This window comes from Cucurbita pepo, chromosome LG18 (assembly GCF_002806865.2).
Source record: "Cucurbita pepo subsp. pepo cultivar mu-cu-16 chromosome LG18, ASM280686v2, whole genome shotgun sequence".
Lineage (NCBI taxonomy): Eukaryota > Viridiplantae > Streptophyta > Magnoliopsida > Cucurbitales > Cucurbitaceae > Cucurbita > Cucurbita pepo.
This window is the reverse complement of record NC_036655.1, coordinates 4,961,281-4,982,976: the sequence shown is the minus strand read 5'-3', so window position 1 is coordinate 4,982,976 and position 21,696 is coordinate 4,961,281. Positions and strand designations below refer to the sequence as shown.

The following is a 21,696-nucleotide window of genomic DNA, read 5'->3' as shown; positions in this document are numbered from 1 at the left end:
AAATGTCTTATCCATAGAGTGAACCGGAATTTAATTTTAACCCAACCAAACGTTTACGATCCCGATCGCCGAATCGATCTAATTATTAAATACTATTAAGATCCCTACCAAACGCGACTTAAAAAAAAAAGAGTATATTACTGCTGCTATTTCACGGCACGGCAATAACACTACGCGCCACTGCATTAGGAAGACCTACCGAGATTTTGACACGTGTCCCAATATCAACCGTTGGTGGTGGATCATCATCATCATTTCCCAAATTGGACCCAAAATATATTTTTGTCTGGGTTTACTGTATGTAACTGGTTTTGATACTTTGGTGGGGTCGCCTTGAGTCTGGAGAGTCAAAGAGAGCGCGAAAAGTATCGTACTGAAAAATCGCGGACCGAAGCTCCACTGAGCTATGGATTCTCCTCAGTCGCAGCAGCAGCAGCAGCAACAGCTTCAACAACAGCAGCAGCAGCAGCCTGTTGTGAAGAAGAAGGAGACCAGAGGCCGGAAGCCCAAGCCTAAGGAGGAGAAGAAGGACGAGCAGCAAGCTAAGAAGATGAAGGCTCACCAACAGCCCTCCGTCGATGAGCGTTATACTCAGTGGAAGTCTCTTGTTCCTGTTCTCTATGACTGGTTCGCTAACCACAATCTCGTTTGGCCTTCTCTCTCTTGCCGGTATTCCACTTACTCTTCCTTCTGTTTTCAACTATCTACTCTACTCTGCTTGCTTCTCTCGTTTCTAGGGTTTTCTGTTTGCTGTTTTTTTCACTTGTGTTTCTTGTGCTTCTTCTTGTTCGTTGGAGATAAATCACCTCCACTGGATTACTGGATCTGTCGCGTGTTAATTTTTAGGGTTTTTTTTTTCTTACTATTTGTCACATTTCTGCAAACTTGAGCTTCTTATTCGTATCATACATTCCCTCTCCCTACCTCTACGGCTATTTGGCGGGGCCTTTATATGACGTTTATTTGATCTGAGTCTGACTATTTTCTGGGTCTAGGTGGGGTCCTCAGCTCGAGCAAGCAACGTATAAGAATCGACAGCGGCTTTATCTTTCTGAACAGGTGACTTCCGTCGCAGTAAAATCTTGTGTTTTGTTGAAATGGCTACGTTGTTTTATTTCTTGCTGTAGTTGTGCTGAATTGCGACCTAAAATCCCCTTAGGGGAGAGAAACTAGCTTGTACTGAATTTATCACATTGAAGATCGATCTGTAATTGTTGTTTATTGTTTATTTTTCTTCCTTGTTACCAGACTGATGGCAGTGTTCCGAATACACTGGTCATTGCAAATTGTGAAGTTGTGAAGCCGAGGGTTGCAGCCGCAGAGCACATTTCTCAGGTAATTGGTCAATTTCAAAGTTTAAAGTTCTGTGGACCTTTTTCGTGCTACTCAATCTAGGTGTCGTATGTTGTTATTGTATTTTCAGTTCAATGAAGAAGCACGCTCACCATTTGTAAAGAAGTACAAGACTATTATACACCCTGGTGAGGTATGAAACGTATGAAAATATGATCTACAATGACATTCATATAAGTGGTTGATCTTCAGGCATTCTTTCCATGCTTTCATGTGGTTACGGTTACATTATTATTTTTTTCCCATTTGAGTTTCAAGGTCTTTCTCCGTCTTGAACATTTATATTTCTTTCTTTGGATAGTTGTTACCGTTTGGTTGGAAGTTGAAAATGATGGAAGATGAAGAGTTGTTTTAAAATTGTTGTCTTTCTAATGGTCTATGTTGAATATTTTCCCAGGTTAACAGAATTAGGGAACTTCCCCAGAATTCTAGAATTGTTGCCACACACACTGACAGTCCAGATGTATGTGCTATTAATTTTAGTTCTTGTTTTAATCCATTTGAAAATCTTATGCCTACAGTACATTTATTCAACAAACATTGATTTAAGTCTCTTTGGTATTCAACATCTAGGTCCTCATTTGGGATGTTGAGGCACAACCTAACCGCCATGCTGTCCTTGGTGCCACAAATTCTCGCCCAGATTTGGTAATTCTATTAAAAACTTGAATTGCCTACACGATCTTTGTTTTCCTATAAATGTTGCTATATCTTAGATCTCTGGTGTATATTTCTAGTTGATGTTTCTCTATCTACCTTCTGGTTACAACCACGGTGGAATACATAACATTGATGTTGAAGTATGCCTTGCATTAAAGCAAAACCAACGTTATCACTTTTCTTTTTAGGGCCGTGCATCATTAGAATGCCTTTCGAGAATAGCTGATAAGATGGAAGATGTCCTTTTTACAACGTTCTTTTCTCACTCATTTAAGCACTAAATTTGAATATGGTTTTAAGAGAGAATGACTCAATTCTTCTGTACTTAGATTTCGTGAGAGTCAGAAATTCTTGAGTCTCTTGGATGTAGATTATGGGCTTGGCTGGTTGAGGTTAAGTTTAATCCTGCTATAGATGCTTATTGAGATCTCGATATGCCCAACTGAGTTTAGTTCACTTTCGTACTGTTAATGTTGCGTCATGGTTGAACAATAGGCTGCTTAATTTATTTTCTTATGAATTTAAAAGGTTCAAGCATTTCATAGTTTTAATCTGATAGGAGATATTTTACAAAATCATTATCTAGAGCTGAGGTGGGTTCACAGTCTGATTGGAAGACCATGGTAGGTCATCGATGAGTGTGTAAAACTTCTTTGGTCTCATTTACACATCTTAACAATTGTTCAACCTGGGACCATATAAAGATAAATTCTTCTGGTGTTTGTAACATGGACATTCTAAATCCCTTGCTTGTTTAAAGCCTTCATTGTGCAATTTTATCTTAACTTACTGGTCACTTGCAGATTCTGACTGGTCATCAAGAAAATGCCGAGTTTGCTCTAGCTATGTGCCCCACTGAACCTTATGTCCTATCTGGAGGTTGAATGTTTTCCAATCTTTTTCTCTCCTTTAAGTTGGTCCTGCTAATTAGGTTCAATCTGGAAAGTTCTACTCAACTCTTGCACTTTTTCAGATTTAGATGTCAAATTATTTTGTTGTTTTTTTCAATACCTATCAATTTCTTTGCTGTATGGGATTTTGGTCTATCTTATGGTTTGGGGTGTTACAAATGGGGTTCCATTTCTCTGATGTTACTTCATCTTATGGGCAGGGAAGGACAAGTTAGTTGTTTTATGGAGTATCCAGGACCATATAACAACTTCTGCCACAGACCCTGCTGCTTCAAAATCACCAGGATCTGGTGGATCTATCATAAAGAAGGCGGGAGAGGGAACTGATAAAACTTCTGATGGTCCTTCTATTGGGCCACGAGGAGTTTACCATGGCCATGAGGATACTGTTGAAGATGTGACCTTCTGTCCATCCAAGTAATATCTTAGTTCTGTGTTACTGGTCATTCAGTTTTTTATTTTGAGAATTATTGATAAATGGACATGCGGATGGGGCATTTAAAACCATTTTTATTTAAAATATATTTTGTTTATTACGTAGTACAGGTGATTTCTAGCTGAGGTTTGGTTTGACCAAGATGAGAGGTTTTGAAGGGTAGGGTTTTGCGTGGGGGATGAGGGTCGATTTCTGGATCATAGTGCTCTTGATTAATGTTACAAATAAACTATCGAGCATTGAATAATTTTTACTGTATATTATCTTCACAAAACTGAAAATAGTAAAAAGTAGTAATAAAATTGTACCATTTTTTAATCTTCCAAGGTAAGGAACTCACGTATAGTAGATTTTCCTAACGTTATAACTAATTTGGTTGGGACTGGGCATAAATGATCTCTTTTTCACTACCATAACTTTACTTCCCTCCTTCCTAGTTGAAGAGGCCTTTTGTAATCTCTCTGTTGGGGGTCTTCCCCTCTTTTGTAAATTCATGCCATCAATGAAATTGTTTCTTAACCCTCCCCAAAAAATAATGCTATTTTAAAGTATTTTAATTTGTGTCTTTGTGTTCATGTACACCAGATTTTATTTCGCTTGAGTGGATGGAAGTCTAATTTTTAGTTGTTTCTTTTCCAAGCGTAACCAGCAACGTCCTTTTCTTTTATTTTCCCTCTTAAGTGCACAGGAGTTCTGCAGTGTAGGAGATGACTCTTGCCTAATATTATGGGATGCCCGTACTGGCTCTAGCCCAGCTGTCAAGGTCTTAATTCTCTTGTTTAGTTCTCTGTAACAAGGGGCTCTCCTTGTCGTATAATGTGGAATTTGAAATATGTGTTATAGAGCATAAATTCGATGAAACTAGAAACTTGTCATTTTCCTATTATGAGAAATATTTTTTGATTTGTTATACTGGCTTATGTCGATAGGACAAGAATTCCATGGTGTTGTTTTGTAGTAGGGAATTTTTTTCGTTGTTCATACCAAGTATTCTGTGCAGGAGATTTATCCTGCAAGATAAAATTGATATCATGTAATTTAATATTGCTTTTTATGTTTTTATCCTCAGGGTGCATATTTTAGGTGCTTCTTGTTATTCATCTTAGTCTGTCTTTCTTTCTGGTCTGCAGGTTGAAAAGGCACACAATGCTGATCTTCATTGTGTTGATTGGAATCCCCATGATGATAATCTTATCATAACAGGGTAAATTTTAATGTTTTATTTTCTTTTCAATTGCTAATGCTTATGGGAAAATTGGGTCTCATGTATTTATACAAAAAAGAGAATAAATATACAGACAGGGGAGAGAGAAGAAATAATAAATAGAATCTCAGAAGCACAAACACTTTAGTTTAGCCAGCAGGTCCGTGTCTGACACGAGTTAGACACTTGGACATTTTAACACTTGTTGGTTACCTACTAAACACTTGTTAGGGCAGTAGATGTGTTAACATTAGTTCTACAAAGTCAAAGTAGGTCCAACATTTGTTAGAAATAAATCGAACCCTTGTTAAGTATACTAAATTGCACATATGACAAAATTAATAAATTTGAGAGAAAATACACAAACTAATTTTTAAGCATATGAACTCATTGACTTCGAAATTCATTATGGTATAAAAATGACATTTTAAAAAATGTATATTTTAATGAACGTGTCAGTTGCTGTGTTCTTGTCCTCGATTTTAGAAAATTAGGTGTTGTGGTGTCTGTGCTTCTTAAAATAGCTCAATGGTCTTACTACTATTTGCCCTGTCTTAGTTAGGCTGTTGTGTGTCATTTGGTTTGGTCTCATCATTTTATCGATAGTGCATTTAGGATGATTTAGAATTTAGGAGAATGAGATTTCTGAGGTAATGACTATAAACATACGCGGTCACATCGGCACAAATTTCTCTTTAGGTCAGCAGATAATTCTATTCGCATGTTTGATCGTCGGAATCTCACTTCTAATGGAGTTGGCTCGCCCATCTATAAATTTGAGGGCCACAAAGCAGCGGTTCTTTGTGTTCAGGTATTCTTTTTGTCTTATTACTACTAATTTTATTTGAAAATGCTCTTGCTATTAGTTGTAAAATGTACTGATTATACGTACTGGTCCATATATGTTCTTATTCAGTGGTCCCCAGATAAATCGTCTGTCTTTGGAAGTTCTGCTGAGGATGGGCTGTTGAATATTTGGGATTACGATAAGGTACATTATTTTGAGATTTTAACCATGTTTTATCTTTTCATCATCTTGCTTCAGGATATCAGGGTTCAGTTTAATGCCGGAACTCAGGATAATAATATGTTATACTATGAAGTTCTTTTGCCCTTTAGCTTAGAGATCTGATTCCACAAACTTCCACGACAACTGGCTGATATTTTATAGCATATCTTATATGTTTATAGTCCATGTTAACTAATTTGTCCTAGTATTTCTATTGAATTTTTTGTAGTATAGACTATAATTTCTTTGTGGTCTCAACATATAATATACATTCCAGGTTGGTAAAAAGACAGAGCGAGCTACAAGGACACCTGCTGCTCCTCCTGGTTTATTTTTCCAGCATGCTGGGCACAGGTTCCACATCGCTGCCTTTCTTGATTAAAATGCATGAACATGACATAAAAAANCCCCCCCCCCAAAAAAAAAAAAGAAAAAAAAGAAAAGAGGAGTTTTTTAGTTTGCTGTTGGTTCATGGTTTTTGTTATGTACTTGTAGGTAGGCAGAAAATTATTTTGTTATTAGATTTGGCTTCAATGGTAATGGTCCTTCTCATCTAATCTTTTGCCCCAGGGATAAAGTCGTTGACTTCCATTGGAATGCAGCTGATCCATGGACTGTTGTGAGTGTGTCTGATGATTGTGATACGACTGGTGGAGGAGGGACGTTGCAGGTTGCTATCTCTCTCCCTTTCTCTCTCACTCGCCTCCCACACATGCACAAAAGTAAAACAAATAGATTTGTACGGTTTCTGAACTTGGAGGAGTGTGCTAATTTTCTCTTGAATTTGTTATGAGTTGCAGATATGGCGCATGAGTGACCTAATTTATCGTCCAGAAGATGAGGTGTTAGCTGAGCTTGAAAAATTCAAATCTCACGTAATTGAATGTGCTGCAAAGCCTTGAGAGCTTCATAAACCTTTCTACCTGTGTTTTCTTCGGACATAACGCAGTAGGTTGTAGATTTTGTCTGTTTTCTTAGGATTGAGATGTTAGGTGTGCAAGTAAATCCGGCGCAGGCTCTCTCTACCATTTATAGAGTTTAGTAGAATGAACATGATCCACAGTGATACCATCAAGGTATTGAACGCTCTTGTTTCCCTGGATTACTTGGAGGTTAGGTTCTTGAAATTTGGTGTTATGTTGAATGAAACCCGTTATGATTCTGTGTTTGGGGACCGTCTAGGAAGGCCTAATGGATGTCTTTTCACTCTTATTATTTTGAAGCGTGGTGGATGATATTATATGATATTACAGGTGAGACTAATGGATGTCTTTTTTCATGATACAAAGTGTTCTATACATTGATTGAAAAGAAAAAAAAAAATTGACTCTGAATCTTACAGCATTTTCTTCACTCTAATGCTTTATTCTGCAACAGCAAGGAAGAAAAAAAACGTCGAGGATAACGAGAAGGTTAACCGTTCTTGTATCCACCCCAGTTCATCATCACCTTATCCTCTACAATACCATCAATTTGTTGTGTATAGCACTGCAAAAGCTATTTTGGAAGCCAGTTAGTTGAAATTTGTATGTATGTTCGTTCGTCTTAGGGCGTATTGGATCAAAATCGGTCAACATCGAAATTGAAGTATGTGGAAGGACTTGCTTGTTTGTTAGGTAGAACCGGACCATAATCTAGGCATTCCATGTTCACTGATGCTACTTCCAGAGTACCTTCTCATTCTTTGCCAGAAGTGTCTCTTACCTTTCCCGTTTCGAAGAGGACTAGAACTTAGGCATCTTTCGAGTGATCTAGATTCTAGCATTCCGATTCCAATTGAAGTATTTAACATGCCCGACATTGAGAGACGTGTATCGATGACATCAAGACCTGACATTGAGCCAGATACTAAATATTCGCTATGAAAAGAGTCTAGCATGTATCTTGAACTCAATGTCTCGTCATTCATCTCCACAGACGAATTATCTAGGCTTGAACCAGCTTGTGAGATTGCTTCTCGAGCATCGTTGCATTGGTTGCATACTAGTTTCAAAGCTTGAACGACCTCGCCCATGAAAGGTCGATGTGACACCTCTGGTTGCACACACATTGAAGCAATGGCAGCCACTTTGGCAATATTTTCAAAAGGAACACTAGAATCGAGTGATTTGTCAATTATAACATCTAAACCTTCTTTGCTCGTGAGTAGTGGACGAGCCCAAGCAACAAGATTTTCTTCACCAGGCGGTTGCGACATGTCAACTGGTTTCCTCCCAGTTAATAGCTCGAGAAGAACGACCCCGTAGCTATAAACATCACTCTTCACAAGTAAATGCCCCGTCATCGCATATTCCGGAGCCACATATCTGTAGGAGATGCAATAACTCGAGTAAGAGAAGGCATAAAATACAAAAACGAACAAAGCGAAGATGCATAACAATCTCATTATTATTGTTCAAAAGTAAGGTCTAATATATTTTGTTTCCACAGGTGCATTGTTGGTGAGGAAAATCAACAGACGTTTACTCTAAGATTTGAAGGTAATCAAGTTTGCTTAAAATTCAGGTGCATGCCTAAGTAAGTAAGGGATTAAGTTAAGATTGTGACAACTATATTAACTACCATAACCTCAGCTTGGTTCTTCACGGTATCTGGCAGTGTTAAATCCAAAAGAACTTCTAATAACACGACCAAACGGAAGGAATTCTTACCCGAAAGTTCCCATGACGCGTGTCGAAATGTGTCTGCTTTCCTCATCCATTGCCGTTCTAGCCAACCCAAAGTCCGAAACTTTTGGTGTAAAATCATGTTCTAATAAGATATTGCTGGATTTGAAGTCTCGATGTATGACTCTCGGACTCGAATCCTCGTGTAAATAGGATAAACCCCGAGCAGCGCCAAGTGCTATCTTCATCCGAGCATCCCAATCAAGTGGGGCAGTTTCCTTATCAACATCTGATAGAAGAATAGGTAAAATTAAATTGTTATCATGCTGCCTCAACTACAAAGGATACACATTAGAAGCATTTTCTGACCATGTAAGTGAGATTCCACACTGCCATTTGGAATAAGTTCATACACCAGGGAGCGGCTACCCTCCTCAGTACATATTCCAATCAACTTGACCAAGTTTCTATGGTGAAGACGGCTAAGCATTTCGACTTCAGCCAAGAATTCTCGACCGCCCTGATGATCATCTCTCTTGAGAACTTTAACTGCTACTTCGGTACCGTCTTCGAGAGTGCCTCTGTAAACACGTCCAAAGCCACCCTCCCCTAATATCCTTGAAGGGTCAAAATTATTGGTTGCTCTCTCTATGTCTGAGGCACTGAATGTCTTGGCTGATCCTGAATATGGGGCAATGCTAGATCCAAAGGATAAAGAAGCAGAACTTGGCATGGCTGCCATGACTGATCCACCAGCACCTGCAAGACTCTATGAACTTAGAAAAATCCCGGAGGAGGATCGAGAACAGTGAGCTAACGAATGCAGTAAAATAACGTTGCAAGAGATCCGCCTTTGCAGGGGGGCAGCATAAGTAGGCAATCTATTTACCTGATGGTTTATTGAGGGAAGATACCAAAGCATGTGGAGTAGGTTTCGGCTGACAAACGCCATCGTTGCGTCTGAGGAGCAAAATCCAAGCAGTCGCAACGCATAAGACGACTGCAACAGTAGTTGATAGAGCAATAATGGCAATCATACCACCACTTATCCTGTCTTTGTGCTGTATGTTCTGTACATCGACGCCAATCGGTTTAACCGTCCTTGCATCGTTACTATTACTATAATAAGGCTCATTATCTATTCCTGAATCTCCAGAAGGAGGTGATTGAGGTAAACCCGGATATCGAACGTATAATACTTCATATTTCCCAAAATAGGAAGCTTTGACAGAAACTTTCTTATGCCAAAACCTTTGGTAAGTCAAAAAGGCTGTAGTATTGTCAAATTTTTCCCCAAGTGGGACTAAGTCAATAAGAACAACAGTCTTATCTGGTTGCTGGTTAGCTGCATTAGCTCCAATGACTCGAACTTGGCTTTGCTTTACGAACACCCCAGCAGCAATTTCTGCTGCCAGCTCCGAAACCAGGGGGAAGAACGTATATAGCGAAACGCTGAGGCGAAGTCCAATTTGCATGGGCCAAACACAACCGCAGGGAGATCCTGGGGGAGTGTTTGTATATGGCTCGGTGCACAGGGTAGCTGAACAATCTACATCAAATTGAACATGTTCTTGAATACTAATTTCCTTTATAATCTGGATGAGAATTTCGAGTAGATGTATACCTTCATTGGGAGGTGGAGGAGGCAATGTATGTATCGGTCGCAGCGGTGGCATCTTCGGGCTTTTTGCCCAAGGTTTCAAGGGTGAAGGTGAAGCTTTAGGGGGATAAAAATGTCCTGAAAATGGAATGAACAAACAACAATGTTAATGTTTTATATTGGTATGTGAAAGAGTTCTTTGATTTAAACATTGTTATGCTCCATACTTTCAGTATGACCAGACATTTTCTGGTATGGTGAAGGAGAAGGCGAAGGAGAAGGCGAAACATGAGTCACAAGCGGTGGACGATCATAATGTGAAGGAGATATCGACGAAGGATCTGCACAGGAATAAAGTACGTAGCCAGTAGCCACAACGGTCAGTTTTTCATTCTTGTTTTTAAACAATTCACATACGATATCAATACATCGAACTACCTGACTCCATAGGTGGAGCGTAGTCTCCTCTCTCGTGTGAATGTTGTGCCGTGGAAACAACTGGTCCTATGATATCAAACCAAGAGGGGAAAAATTTCAATGGCCATTAATGTCAGGGACACCAAGATTGAAAATAGCAGTAAAGTTAGCCAAATCAAGGTTAAACCAATACCTGACGGTTCTATCGCACGAGACGAAATCGGATATGACGGTGCAGGTGCAGGTGCGTGACTAATGATATGATTCCTCCTTCTATGATGCTTATAATTTGAAGGCACAGGAGATGTTGGAGAAAGATTTCCTCTACGAAACGGAGCTTTTCGCGGTGGAACGATCGGCCGTTGAGTGTCATGAGAACGTCCCATGTCATTGTGAGTAGAAGGAGCTTCATAAAAAGAGCTAGAACATAAGCACCAGAGAGAGAGTTTCTTTGTTCATGAGCAATTCAACTGAAATACTCTTTTTCCATAGTACCTTCCTTTGGGGAATGATTCACAGGTAGCATATACTTGGGCAATGCATTAGAAGGTGTAGCTACTGGTGCTTCTAAGCTCTTTATGTCACCAGCTTTGGGCGAAATAGCAACTACTGGAGAGATATTAGGCTCTGGAAACATCAAAATAGATCAGATCAAACCACCATGAACATATAGGAACAAAGCTTTTAAACCAAGAACAGTAGAAATTCATCAGCAGTTTCAAACAACTAGATCCAGACCACAATTGGGACAAGAATTCTTACTGTTCCTAGCTCTTAGGAAACTTGCTTATGAAAATGGTTCAAATAAGAGAAGAACAGGAACATAAACAGCTAACAATTAGCTAAGTTTTCAGTGGAACCTGGAGAAATTGGCTCGGGGATTGGAGCTACATTCGGTGATGAATTGCTTGTTTGGTCACGCCGGGAACTGGGTTGAACTGGTGAAGGCGGCTGAGGCATGCTATTAACCGGCGGCGACACGGTAGGAGCACCGAGTGAAGCTGCCGGAATAAACCCATTAGCGGCAGTTCATTCAAATCTAAACAACCCAGATAGCGAATTCGAAATGTGCATACGAAAGAGGTTTCTACCTGCGATTTCCCGAAGGTCGGACGCATTAGCAGCAACAAAACAAAGAATCAGCAGCGGAAGAAGAACCTCCATCCCGTATGAACTCAAACCCCAATCCAAACCCACTTCCTCAAATGACCACAAAGTTATTCAACATCGATTAAAAGAAGAAGAAGAAGAAGAAGACGAACAAACAGATGAAAACGAATTAAACAAATCACTTAAATGGGAATTTATAACTTGAAGCAAGAACAATGTTGGACTGAATAAGACCCCCACAAACAGTGAGAAGAAAGCAATCGATTCAAAAACCCAGAGATGGGTTTGGTAAAAAAACACCTCAAACAAACGAATCATCCATTTTCGACTCTGTTTTGCAAGGATTTGAGCAAACCCATGAACCAAAAACAAGGAGTTTCTCCAAAAGAAACAGACCCAGAAAACCAAAATCAAAACCAAGAACAGTAGAAACCCACTTCATATACCACTCGCTCACTGAGCGAAAGAAGCAAATATTTTAATGGGAGGTTTTAGGATCCAACGGGGAATCAAATTTGATATCTGGGTCTTCGGAGTTCATAATCGAGATTGCTGATTTTCCTGGTTTTCAGTGCTTCGTGTTGGCCATTTCTACAGATGGTGACACAATTAGAGACCCATATGACTGACTTCTCATCCTCCATATCTTGGATTATAATTTTGTTTTTTATTCAACTTTTTGTTTAAGAATCCGAGAAATTGCTGCTTAAGCTTCAATGTTCTAATAATTTCAATCAACGACTTGTTTGTAAATATTGGATGGGTCAAAATCTTCACTCAAATCGCTGTGGAAAGATAACAGTTTTCCTTTTCTTTTATCCCAAAAAGAAAACAGTTTTCAAATACTTATTAATGATCATTTATAGAATGATTAATCTGCCTTATAAAGTAGTTCATCACATTAAGCAAATTTAATATTCTCCATGTTATAGGTTTAAATTATCGTACTCTTAGATTAATTTCGTATATTTTTTTTTTTGAAAAAATTAATAGATTAATAGGTTTGTTAGCATTATTTTTAAAAGTCAAAGCTAACATTGGTAAGTCTCTTGCGAAATCTCGTGCAAATTTTCTGAGCTCAAATGACGAGAGAAGCTTAGATAAATAAAAACGTATTATTCTAATCTATCGACTTAAATCGAGAAGTTTGGACAATAATAAAAAGAGACAAAATTATAAAAATTACAAATTTGGTCTGAGGTGTGTTGGGAGATGACAAAAATGGAAATGACTCATAAATAATTATCAAAACTCGAAATAATGTCTCTTTTTTGTCTAAAAACTCAAAGAAAACGGACAAAATAGATATCTTTGGAGCCATTAACATTAGTGTGTTCTTAATTGAGCTGACTCATACTTAGATTTCTTGTCCCCAACCATCGAGCCTAATATCTTAATTATTAAAATATGTTATATTTTCAGAAGGCATGAATTTTAAGAATCATCCTAGAAGAAATGAGAAGCAAAAGTTAACTTAACTAGTTAAGATATTATATCATCGTCCAAAACTGTCATAAATTTGATTCATCGAAGTGGAAAATCAATAAATTAAAAAAATAATTTTTTTTGAGTTTAGTAATTATGGAGCGTACGTACCAGAAAACTATTGATTTAACACTTTATTTATATGATACAGAAGGTCGGGATTTTAGTTTAAAATTAGGGAGTGGTTGAGAAGTAGTAGAAGGTAATCACATGGCCAAATCATGAAGGAAGAAGTTAAGTGTAAAGATTAGATGAATATTAGTGAGCTAATCTTTGGTTTAGAATTAATTAAGTTAGGTAAACCTGGAAGGGCGAGTGAATAAATTAAGAAATAAAAAAGGGGTTGTTTGGCAAACACTTATTCGAAAGGGCCATTTTTGTAAAAGCAAAGAAAATTGAGGACCAATTTGTAAATAATGGATGTACACAACTATGGAGGACCCACCATTGTTGAGAGCACTTCCCTTTTTATTTTATTATTGTTATTATTTTTTTTGGGCCCACATGTTCTTAAAACACACACTATTTAATTCCCAACCAATTGTATAGTGATGGAATACAATGTTATAATGCATTGGAGGCCTCGACAAGCAACCGACCCTATCATGTAATCATTTGAGATATGTTCAAATTGGTTATTCATTTACAAAATATTGTCTATCTGCTATGAATTGAGATATCATTAAAAGTGAATCTACTTATTCATTTAAATTGGTGCTGTCGCACGAGATGCAAGGAAATGTCGAAGTCATTAGTTATCAAATTTAGATCTTTAGCCTGAAGCGTTACGTATATATAAACCATCTTTTTTATAAAAAGAAAAGTACAACACGTGGAGTAAGAGTAACTCAGTCTGCCCACTAAAAAATACATGTTAATTAACGAGAAGATATGGTCAGTTTGACAAACCGAACGATGAATTAAACCTAAAGACTTTCTGTAAAACCGACCAATATTCCTCTTCCACCGCTCCAGCTATGAGCTAACACCACTATGTATAACGAGCCTTATATCATCATCATTTGACGAATGAAAAGGCTCGAGTACACATATGGGGTCTTTCGAAAACCTAATGGGTATTCTAGGAATTAGTTAAATATATAAATGAAAACCGAAAAAAGAAAAGTGAATAAAGTATATGACCAAACCCATGAGGTCGTTTTCAACCACTTTGTCCTTTCCCAATCATGTGCAAATATGCCATAGATCTAAGTTTCAATCTCTCCAAGCTGGACACTTTTTTTTTTTATTTTTAAAATTATTATTATTATTATTATTCTTATTTCTAAAGTTATTTTATTTATTTATTTTTGTAATTTTTACGTTGTCTTGTCTCTGTATCATTACCTTTGCTTTGCTTAAGGCTGAAAAGGGACAGAGGAAGAGTGAATAATTCCCACATCTGACTTCCTCCACACCAAGGTACCTCGAGAAATCTTTGTCGTTTGCGTGACAGTGAAAATTTGAACTTTTTTTTGACTCAATTATAATAATTAAATACTTAAACACGTTCAATTATAATACTTAAATACTTAAACACGTTCAAGTTGCCAATATATTCATAAATTCGTAGATGTGAATTGTGACTATTGGTCGGGACGTAAAATTGTAGCCAATTGCTACCATCACAATTAATGTAAGAATACACTTCAAAAAAGCATAATCAAATTAACAAGTCCGTATGAAAAATAAAAGTTAAAGTTACAAGTTCGTATCTATTAGTTTTATGTTTCATAGATCCATGAATGTTTAAAGACGTTAAATGACACATTGCACACAAAATTGAAAAATGTAGAGACTTATTAGATACAAAAATGAAAGTTTAATTTTTTTATTAATTTGTTAAAATCGAAGACCTATTTAGTACAAAACTAAAATTTATTGACCTATCAAATAAAAAATAAAAGGTTAATAACTTAATACATAGATCTAAACAGAGATCTAATAATAGAAAAATATTATTGAAAAAAAGTATTTTTTTAACTAAAATTTACCACAATGGGAATGTAAATACTTAATATGCCATAAGAAGTCCTGACTTTTAATATTATTCAATGGAGGCTCAGCTCATGCAGTGAATAAGCAAAAATGACAAAATTTAAAGCTATTTGGAAGCAATTCAATCTCATCCACTCCAACCACGTACACATCTTTTCATCCACATTGCACCATTTAAATATCCATCTAAATATCTATGGTGAGATAGAACACGACTCTTCGTAATAATATAATATTGTTCATCCCTTCATAATAATATAATATTGTTCATCTCTTCATAATAATATAATATTGTTCATCTCTTCATAATAATATAATATTGTCCACATATTATCCACTTTGAACATAAGCTCTTATGACTTTGTTTTGAGCTTCCCTAAAAACCTTCATGTCAATGGAGATAGTATTCCTTAATTATAAATCCATGATCATTCCCTAAATTAGCCGACGGGACTTTCATCCAACATTTGAGGACTCTCCATAACTCATAAATCCAATTACTATACCTTAAATATTCAAGGCATCTTTAAATCTTTCTTTTAATTTTATATCCAATAGGTGTTCTAACTTTGATATTTCCTAAAATTCACAAGTCTACTAAACAAAAATTTGAAACTTTAAAGTTCCATTAAACATAGTTTAAGTTTGTCTAATATATCAATTCATTTATAAAATTTTCAAATAACCAAGAAGTTCATCTCCCTCACCTAACCCAAACTCCAATGGACCTCCATCTAGACTCTAGCTAGAGCTACAGTAGACTGACAAGTGGTTCATAAATTCTTAGACGTGGAGGGCGACTCTTGGGCGGTGAACCACTGAGGAAATTCTCGTGGAAATTGAGCCTAATTGTTGTCTGGACTTTTGGAAATTTCAAAAAGGTTAACAAGGATGAAAGCAGTTCATCTTTCTTAAAAGANAAGTCAAAGATCGCCAAAGACTTCTCGTAAATAGAACGTCAGTTCTTCAATCTCAACCAACCATCAAGTCTATAACCTCTCCTCTTCTCACACTGAGATATTGCTGAAGAAAATTAATTAGCTATGCTGAAAACAGTTCCAACAGCAACATGGAATTTCTAAAGAAAAAGAATCATAAGAAAGTACCAAGGCATGGAGAAAAGGAATTCGTACCGATAAACAGGTGACCTGTGCGTGCCTATGATAGCTGGACCGTCAATTCCGAGCTGGGATGCATGAAACAATAACAGTACCAGACGCCCCTTTTTCACTCCAGTGCATCCAGGCGGTAAGTCGTGTGCCAGAACCTTTGCTATCATGTGAAGGATATCATCGAATTATCTTCATCTGGTTGTTTAAGCTCTAGAAGAAGAAAAAGGCTTCAAATATCCAAATAATTTACTTTTCTACGATGTCCTTGGGATGGTATAATAGCCTTAGGAGGTGCATATCTAGAGTGAAAGCATGAGTGCAGCGACTGAAAAATTTCCCAACTACAACTAAGAGCTAGCTCACTTATTAGGATCAAAATTTTCAAATCTTATCTTGAATTCTTCAGCCATCTTTGTTTCTTCTTCTTTTGAATGGGTACAATTCCTCCAATCAGCCTTATCAGCCATGTTAAGCAAGCCTGCTAGAACCTGCAAAAGGTTTCTCGGTTACTTTTTTACCATTCTCATGAAAGAAGTTCCATCCGTTGTTTGACAAAGGAAGGCTGTCTTGAAATTGTTGGGAATGATGAGATTTTCCAAATCTTCGTTTTAGTCCCCTTGTTATCATTAGTATATATATATTTTTTCCTTTTTAACGGTGAAAGAGTATGAAAGACTTTACAAATTTGTGAATTTTTTAAGCTAACCTCGCGTCCAAATTGGGCTGGAAATATCTCTGTCTCCTCAATAACATGCGATAAGGTTACACATTCAGGAAGTTCAGCATAGAAGAAACTGCGATTACTATCAAACTGAGTCCTCAACGATTTTCTTCCTTCACCAGGAGGAGCATCTGCTGCTGAAATCAAGAGCAACAACAAAATAAAGGGCTGGCGGAAACCATAAAATATCTTCTACTTCATGTTCTACCAGACAAATCACAATAGAAATTAGGCAACATGAAGTTGAAAGTTACTTCAGCACAATAATCTTGCAATCAGGAAAAGATGCTAGAAGCAGCAATATCACATGTCTCAACCATGCAAGTGCATAGAAATTCAACGATTTTATTAAGAATCTAGAAAGGTATAAAATTTGATCAATTATTGGATATGTACATTCTTTTTAGTATTATGTATTATTATTCTGTTGCGGGGAAGGGACCCACTTCAGGACGTGGAAACAGGACCAACATCAACCATAAAACCCAATCCAGAAAGAGTTGGGAATTTGATATTTAGATAATAATAACATCAACTTACATTTAGAGGCCACGAACTTAAAGCCCAGCTTTTCAGCAGCCATATCAAATATGTTCTGAACGACATGAGCTCTAGATGTTGGAATAGGAACAGCCTAATATCAAAACACAACTAGCTGGGGTGAATCACCAAAATCAAGTCTACTTAATCATAATATTATTCAGCAATATGCTCCATAGACCAAATTAATGTTGTAAATGATAAATTTCATAAAGGAAAAGGAATAGTACCATAAATTATTTGATTATTTCATTTAAAGTGATAAATACTTGATCTTAATACATTAACAATTTATCTTTTAAAAAATCTGGAAGTTCATTCGCTATTTTCTGTTTGCAAATAATTTGATTTGATGCATTAATTAAACACAACAGCAAAAGTACGCATCATGAATTGGTCAACCATTTTAAAGTTGGAAGTACTCCGGTGACAAGGAAGAAATATTTAACGAACGTCTAATCCTTTCGTTTCATTCTTGATCGAGGATGGAGTATTATTGACCCATTAAGAAAGCCAAAGTGCACCATCATAATTTCAACTTTCGAATTCCAAGGATGGTATGTATAGAGCAAAGAATTACCTGAAGATTAGCATGGGTGCTACGCTTTGAAACCCACTCAAAGAACACAACTTCCTTCCCTTGACTCTTAAAATACTTCTGAAGACAATTTTGGAGTCTATTGATTTCAGTTTCAAATTCTGGGCCTAGAGAAAGGGTATTTGGAAAGTGCTCTACAGGTACAATCAATATGTGGTCTGGAACAAGATGTCCTTTGGCCAGTGCACAGTAGAACCTCTCACCTACACTGACTATAAGATGTGACTCTATGTTGGGACTTGACAAACAAAACCAGCATTCTTTAGACCTGCACCTCAATCATAGAACAGAGAATAAGTAAGCTTAAAATATCTAATCAATCAGTTCGTTGGGATAATAAATTAATCAAGATAATGAACTAGAGACCTGTTGGTTCCAGCATTTCCAGATCTCCTCTTCCCAGACTGGCTGTCAACTTCATTCTGTAAGCTGTGCTTGAAGCTGCAATCTGGACCCCTTTCGCATTTTCCTTTATTAAGAAAATCAAAACAAACACCTCTCTGGGATTGCTCTCTTGCATCCATGTCATGATGAAAGTTACATTTCTCTCCACGTGGACAAGATCCAGAAGAAGTAAACTTAAAACAAAGCTTGTTACCATCTGCAGTTCCATATTTTTGTCGTTTCTGAGACACATCGTATCTCCAATATTGCGATTCAGAAACACTATTGCTGGACCTCTTTGCAGAGTCTGAGGCTTCAGCTTTTCGTTCAGTGAGTGTGTATGGAGATAAGGTAGTATTGGGAGGCTTCATGCTAATTTCAGCGGCAGACATGGTAGATGATGGGATGGGAGAAATTGCATGAATAAATTTCTGAGAAACAGGTGAATACAGCATCAGAAATGAAACTCTACGTTTCCTGTGGGGGGAACCCCAAACCATAACGTACCTGTTTCTCTTTATTTCCTACAGAACCAAGACCTAAAAAGCGAGTCACATGCACAGCATCAACATTAGAGTAAGGCTCTCGAGCATAAAACACTCCTTTTGTTCCTGCAATGTGGTAACTAAGAAGAAGTAAATTTTATCAGAATACTTATATTTCGGTACTTACAGACATGTTCTAAATTCAATATTATGCATGTAGTGGGAAACTTCTGCTCTATAGTTTCATGACAATACAGCATATACCAGAGGCAGCAATTGAGCCACAAGACCTTAATCCATATTTAATAGGCAGATTAAAAGATCTGGATATAAAATTTCCTACAGTAAAACAAAAGAACTCCTACCAGAGACATTAATTGAGCCATAAAATTTTGGTCTCAGAAATGAAATTGAGAGAAAAACTTGCATGCATGATTACCAATAGCAAAAACAAAAGACTCCCGTCAGCATCTGAGAAACAACCAAATTTCTTTTCCTCCGGTGGTGGCTATTGTAAGTAGGATTGTTTTTAGAGGAGCGAGAAGGATGCTGTTGAGAGTTTTCAGGTGGGCAAGGATAATATACCTTTGTCCCATCACCAACTTGTTGATAACATTGTCTTATTTTGCACGAGGAAAGGAGTCTTTTGTCAACTAACCCATACTTTGTAGTTCCTTGAATCTATGTCGCGTTTAACAATTAACAGAGGCATATGCTCAGTTATTGGTATTAAATGCNGGGGGGGGGGGGGGGGGGGGGGGGGGGGGGGGGGGGGGTCATTCCCTTCTTATTTGAGTCTTATGGCCTTAGCCATAACCCCAGGAGTATGCCTTTGTGGGACCCCAAGGAGAAGATTCAAAAACATTTACTCTCTTAGAAGAGAAGTTTCTTCGGCAAGTGAGGGAAATCTTAGGATGTGAAACGAGACCTTGTTGACGAAGTGGTTGTGGAGCTTTCCTTGTGAGTCTGGAGTTGTAGATTCATGCTCGAGGGGTTTCTTCCCCATTCCCCCTCTTGAGAAAAGGGTAGCAGGCTTTGGTTTGTTTGTCTTTGTGCTATTTTGTGAGGTCTTTGTGCTATTTAGAAGGGTTGAAAGATATGAGGGGGTGTTGTGATCTCTAGCTAGATTTCATGCCTCTCTTTTGGACCCCCCGTGTTCTTGTGATCATTCTCTATGCCTTATTTTGCTTGATTTAAGCTCCTTCTCACGTTGGTTGAGCTCCCTGGTGATATTTTTTGTATTCCCTGTGTTTTCTTTTATTTTACCTTGATAAAAATAGGGTTAACAAAATTATAATACTACTAATCCTACAGCACTAATGCATACAAAACTCCTGAAAACTGAAATTAGAATGGAAAATAAGTATCATCTATAAGACTGAGATAGCAAAAACGCTTGGGCCTAAACTCTAGTTGGACTGTAAAATTTAATGGACAATGAGCACGAGATAAAATTCTAAACCACTGACAAGTAAATGTCACATTGAAAAAGTTCACCTGCACGCTGATATTGATTAAGTTATGTAATTCAATTGATAACTTACAAGGTACAGAGACTAAGACATCTAGTCATTTACAATGTAACATACCGTGGTTTGATCTCCACAACTAACTCAGAGACGGTAGAATCACTTCCGAAGGGATCTGAGACTCCAGGGGGGATATCTGGAGTTGCTGCTCTATTTGTAACCCCAGTTGGCCATTCATTTGTGTGATCAATTAAGGCCATCGAAATTTAAGAGGGAAAAAAAAATCATGAACAAATTTCAAGAGCGGACAAGAAGATGCCTACTTATAAAAATGAAGGATATGTGAGAAACAAGTCAATAACTCCAGGTTCCTCAGCTATTGCTCGCAAGACGTCAACATCATCTTGAGTATATGTTCCAAACTGAAGACCATCTGAAGAACGTCTACCAGATAAGTATGCCAAAGACAAACCTACATATGAAAAATCAATCAGCAGATGAAGAAATGAAAAAGATGCACTCCGTTTTGTTCAAAGACATTATATTAGAACGATAGATAGCATTTAGTGCTTTGAAATCCTTGGTTCTAAGAGGATCCAAATTGAAAGTTTCACCGAGCTTCGCTTAGCTATTCTACACTTAATTTGTTATTTCAAACAGTATGGCTCAACTATTGAAGAACGACCTTCGTTTCAGACTGGAAGACAATGATACGAGTTGGAATTCTGTTCGTTAGCAAAATGCATTTACTAGAGATCAGATTTCTAGGTCCTTTATTCGAAATGCGCAGTGTATTAATTGGAAGTGATAAATAAATAAATTAATAAAGCCTTGATTCATCCTCGTACGAGAAATTCGAATCATACCTTGTAGCGTGAACTTCCCACTGCCTTTCAACCAGTGCAGATTCGCGCAAATCTTCAAGCCATCCATTTTAAACCCTTGATTACCCGAGTCTCTAGACGACGCCAATAGAACCTTAGCGGCACCAACGCCATAGTCTCCAATGAAGTACGTGGAAAGAGGGATTACTGATCGACCTTCAACATAATCCATGAACTCGTCAAGTTGTTCGGTTGAGTCCGGAAAAAACTGGCCAACACAAAGAAGCGCATCGAACGGACCGGCCGATTTGTTAACCTATAGTAGCACAAGTGAGCTCATTCCAGTTAGCAAAAAAAAAAAAAAAACAAAAAAAGAACGAGAAAACGAAACTAGATCACACGCTGCGAGAAAGAGAAGAAGGAGAAGAAGAAACACCGAGACGACGCGCTTGTAAAGCTGGTTGAGACGGCCTAAAACGTCGCCGCAGAGAAGAATTCTCGGAGGAGACATGGTGAACTCCAGTGCCGGCACGGTGGTAGCGAAGACGGAGACTGAGTGCCAACTGCCTGAGAAGAACGATAAAATAGATTGCTGGCCCGCCCATAAAAACCCTAAATTGGGCCTAGGCCCAATACCAATGAACCCTGCGACTTGAATTTGAGAACGATAAATAGATAGCTGCCCCGCCCATAAAAACACTAAATTGGACCTAGGCCCAATACTAATGGACGACTTGAATTTGAGAACGATAAATAGATTGCTAGCCCGCCCAT

General features: G+C 37.6%; 3 protein-coding genes across 4 annotated transcripts; 1 reads left to right on the top strand and 2 right to left on the bottom strand.

The window, feature by feature from the left end:
- Nucleotides 1-307: 307 nt before the first annotated feature.
- On the top strand, nucleotides 308-6,741 carry LOC111780728 (WD-40 repeat-containing protein MSI4). Its single transcript, XM_023661210.1, has 15 exons — nucleotides 308-669; nucleotides 996-1,059; nucleotides 1,249-1,335; nucleotides 1,424-1,486; nucleotides 1,751-1,816; nucleotides 1,927-2,001; nucleotides 2,817-2,892; nucleotides 3,125-3,341; nucleotides 4,042-4,123; nucleotides 4,491-4,564; nucleotides 5,264-5,375; nucleotides 5,481-5,555; nucleotides 5,851-5,927; nucleotides 6,144-6,243; nucleotides 6,374-6,741. The coding sequence occupies exons 1-15, from the start codon at nucleotides 407-409 to the stop codon at nucleotides 6,473-6,475; spliced, it is 1,533 nt and encodes a 510-aa protein (XP_023516978.1). The 5' UTR covers nucleotides 308-406; the 3' UTR covers nucleotides 6,476-6,741.
- A 44-nt stretch (nucleotides 6,742-6,785) lies between these two features.
- On the bottom strand, nucleotides 6,786-11,995 carry LOC111780726 (receptor-like serine/threonine-protein kinase ALE2). Its single transcript, XM_023661206.1, has 11 exons — nucleotides 11,288-11,995; nucleotides 11,057-11,197; nucleotides 10,692-10,823; nucleotides 10,390-10,602; nucleotides 10,218-10,283; nucleotides 10,007-10,120; nucleotides 9,804-9,917; nucleotides 9,069-9,728; nucleotides 8,549-8,938; nucleotides 8,225-8,468; nucleotides 6,786-7,879 (listed from the first exon to the last, which is right to left on the bottom strand). Exons 1-11 carry the CDS (start codon nucleotides 11,358-11,360, stop codon nucleotides 7,186-7,188), a joined length of 2,841 nt encoding a protein of 946 aa, XP_023516974.1. The 5' UTR covers nucleotides 11,361-11,995; the 3' UTR covers nucleotides 6,786-7,185.
- Nucleotides 11,996-15,780: 3,785 nt separating this feature from the next.
- On the bottom strand, nucleotides 15,781-21,494 carry LOC111780727 (zinc finger CCCH domain-containing protein 64). Of its 2 annotated transcripts, none has more exons than XM_023661207.1 (10): nucleotides 21,359-21,494; nucleotides 20,965-21,238; nucleotides 20,441-20,570; nucleotides 20,219-20,338; nucleotides 18,652-18,769; nucleotides 18,127-18,575; nucleotides 17,743-18,028; nucleotides 17,163-17,256; nucleotides 16,608-16,759; nucleotides 15,781-16,389 (listed from the first exon to the last, which is right to left on the bottom strand). In XM_023661207.1, exons 1-10 carry the CDS (start codon nucleotides 21,431-21,433, stop codon nucleotides 16,261-16,263), a joined length of 1,827 nt encoding a protein of 608 aa, XP_023516975.1. In that variant the 5' UTR covers nucleotides 21,434-21,494; the 3' UTR covers nucleotides 15,781-16,260. The 2 variants fall into 2 exon arrangements, with proteins under 2 accessions (XP_023516975.1, XP_023516977.1); XM_023661209.1 differs by having other exon boundaries at nucleotides 16,608-16,756.
- Between the last annotated feature and the right edge of the window lie 202 nt (nucleotides 21,495-21,696).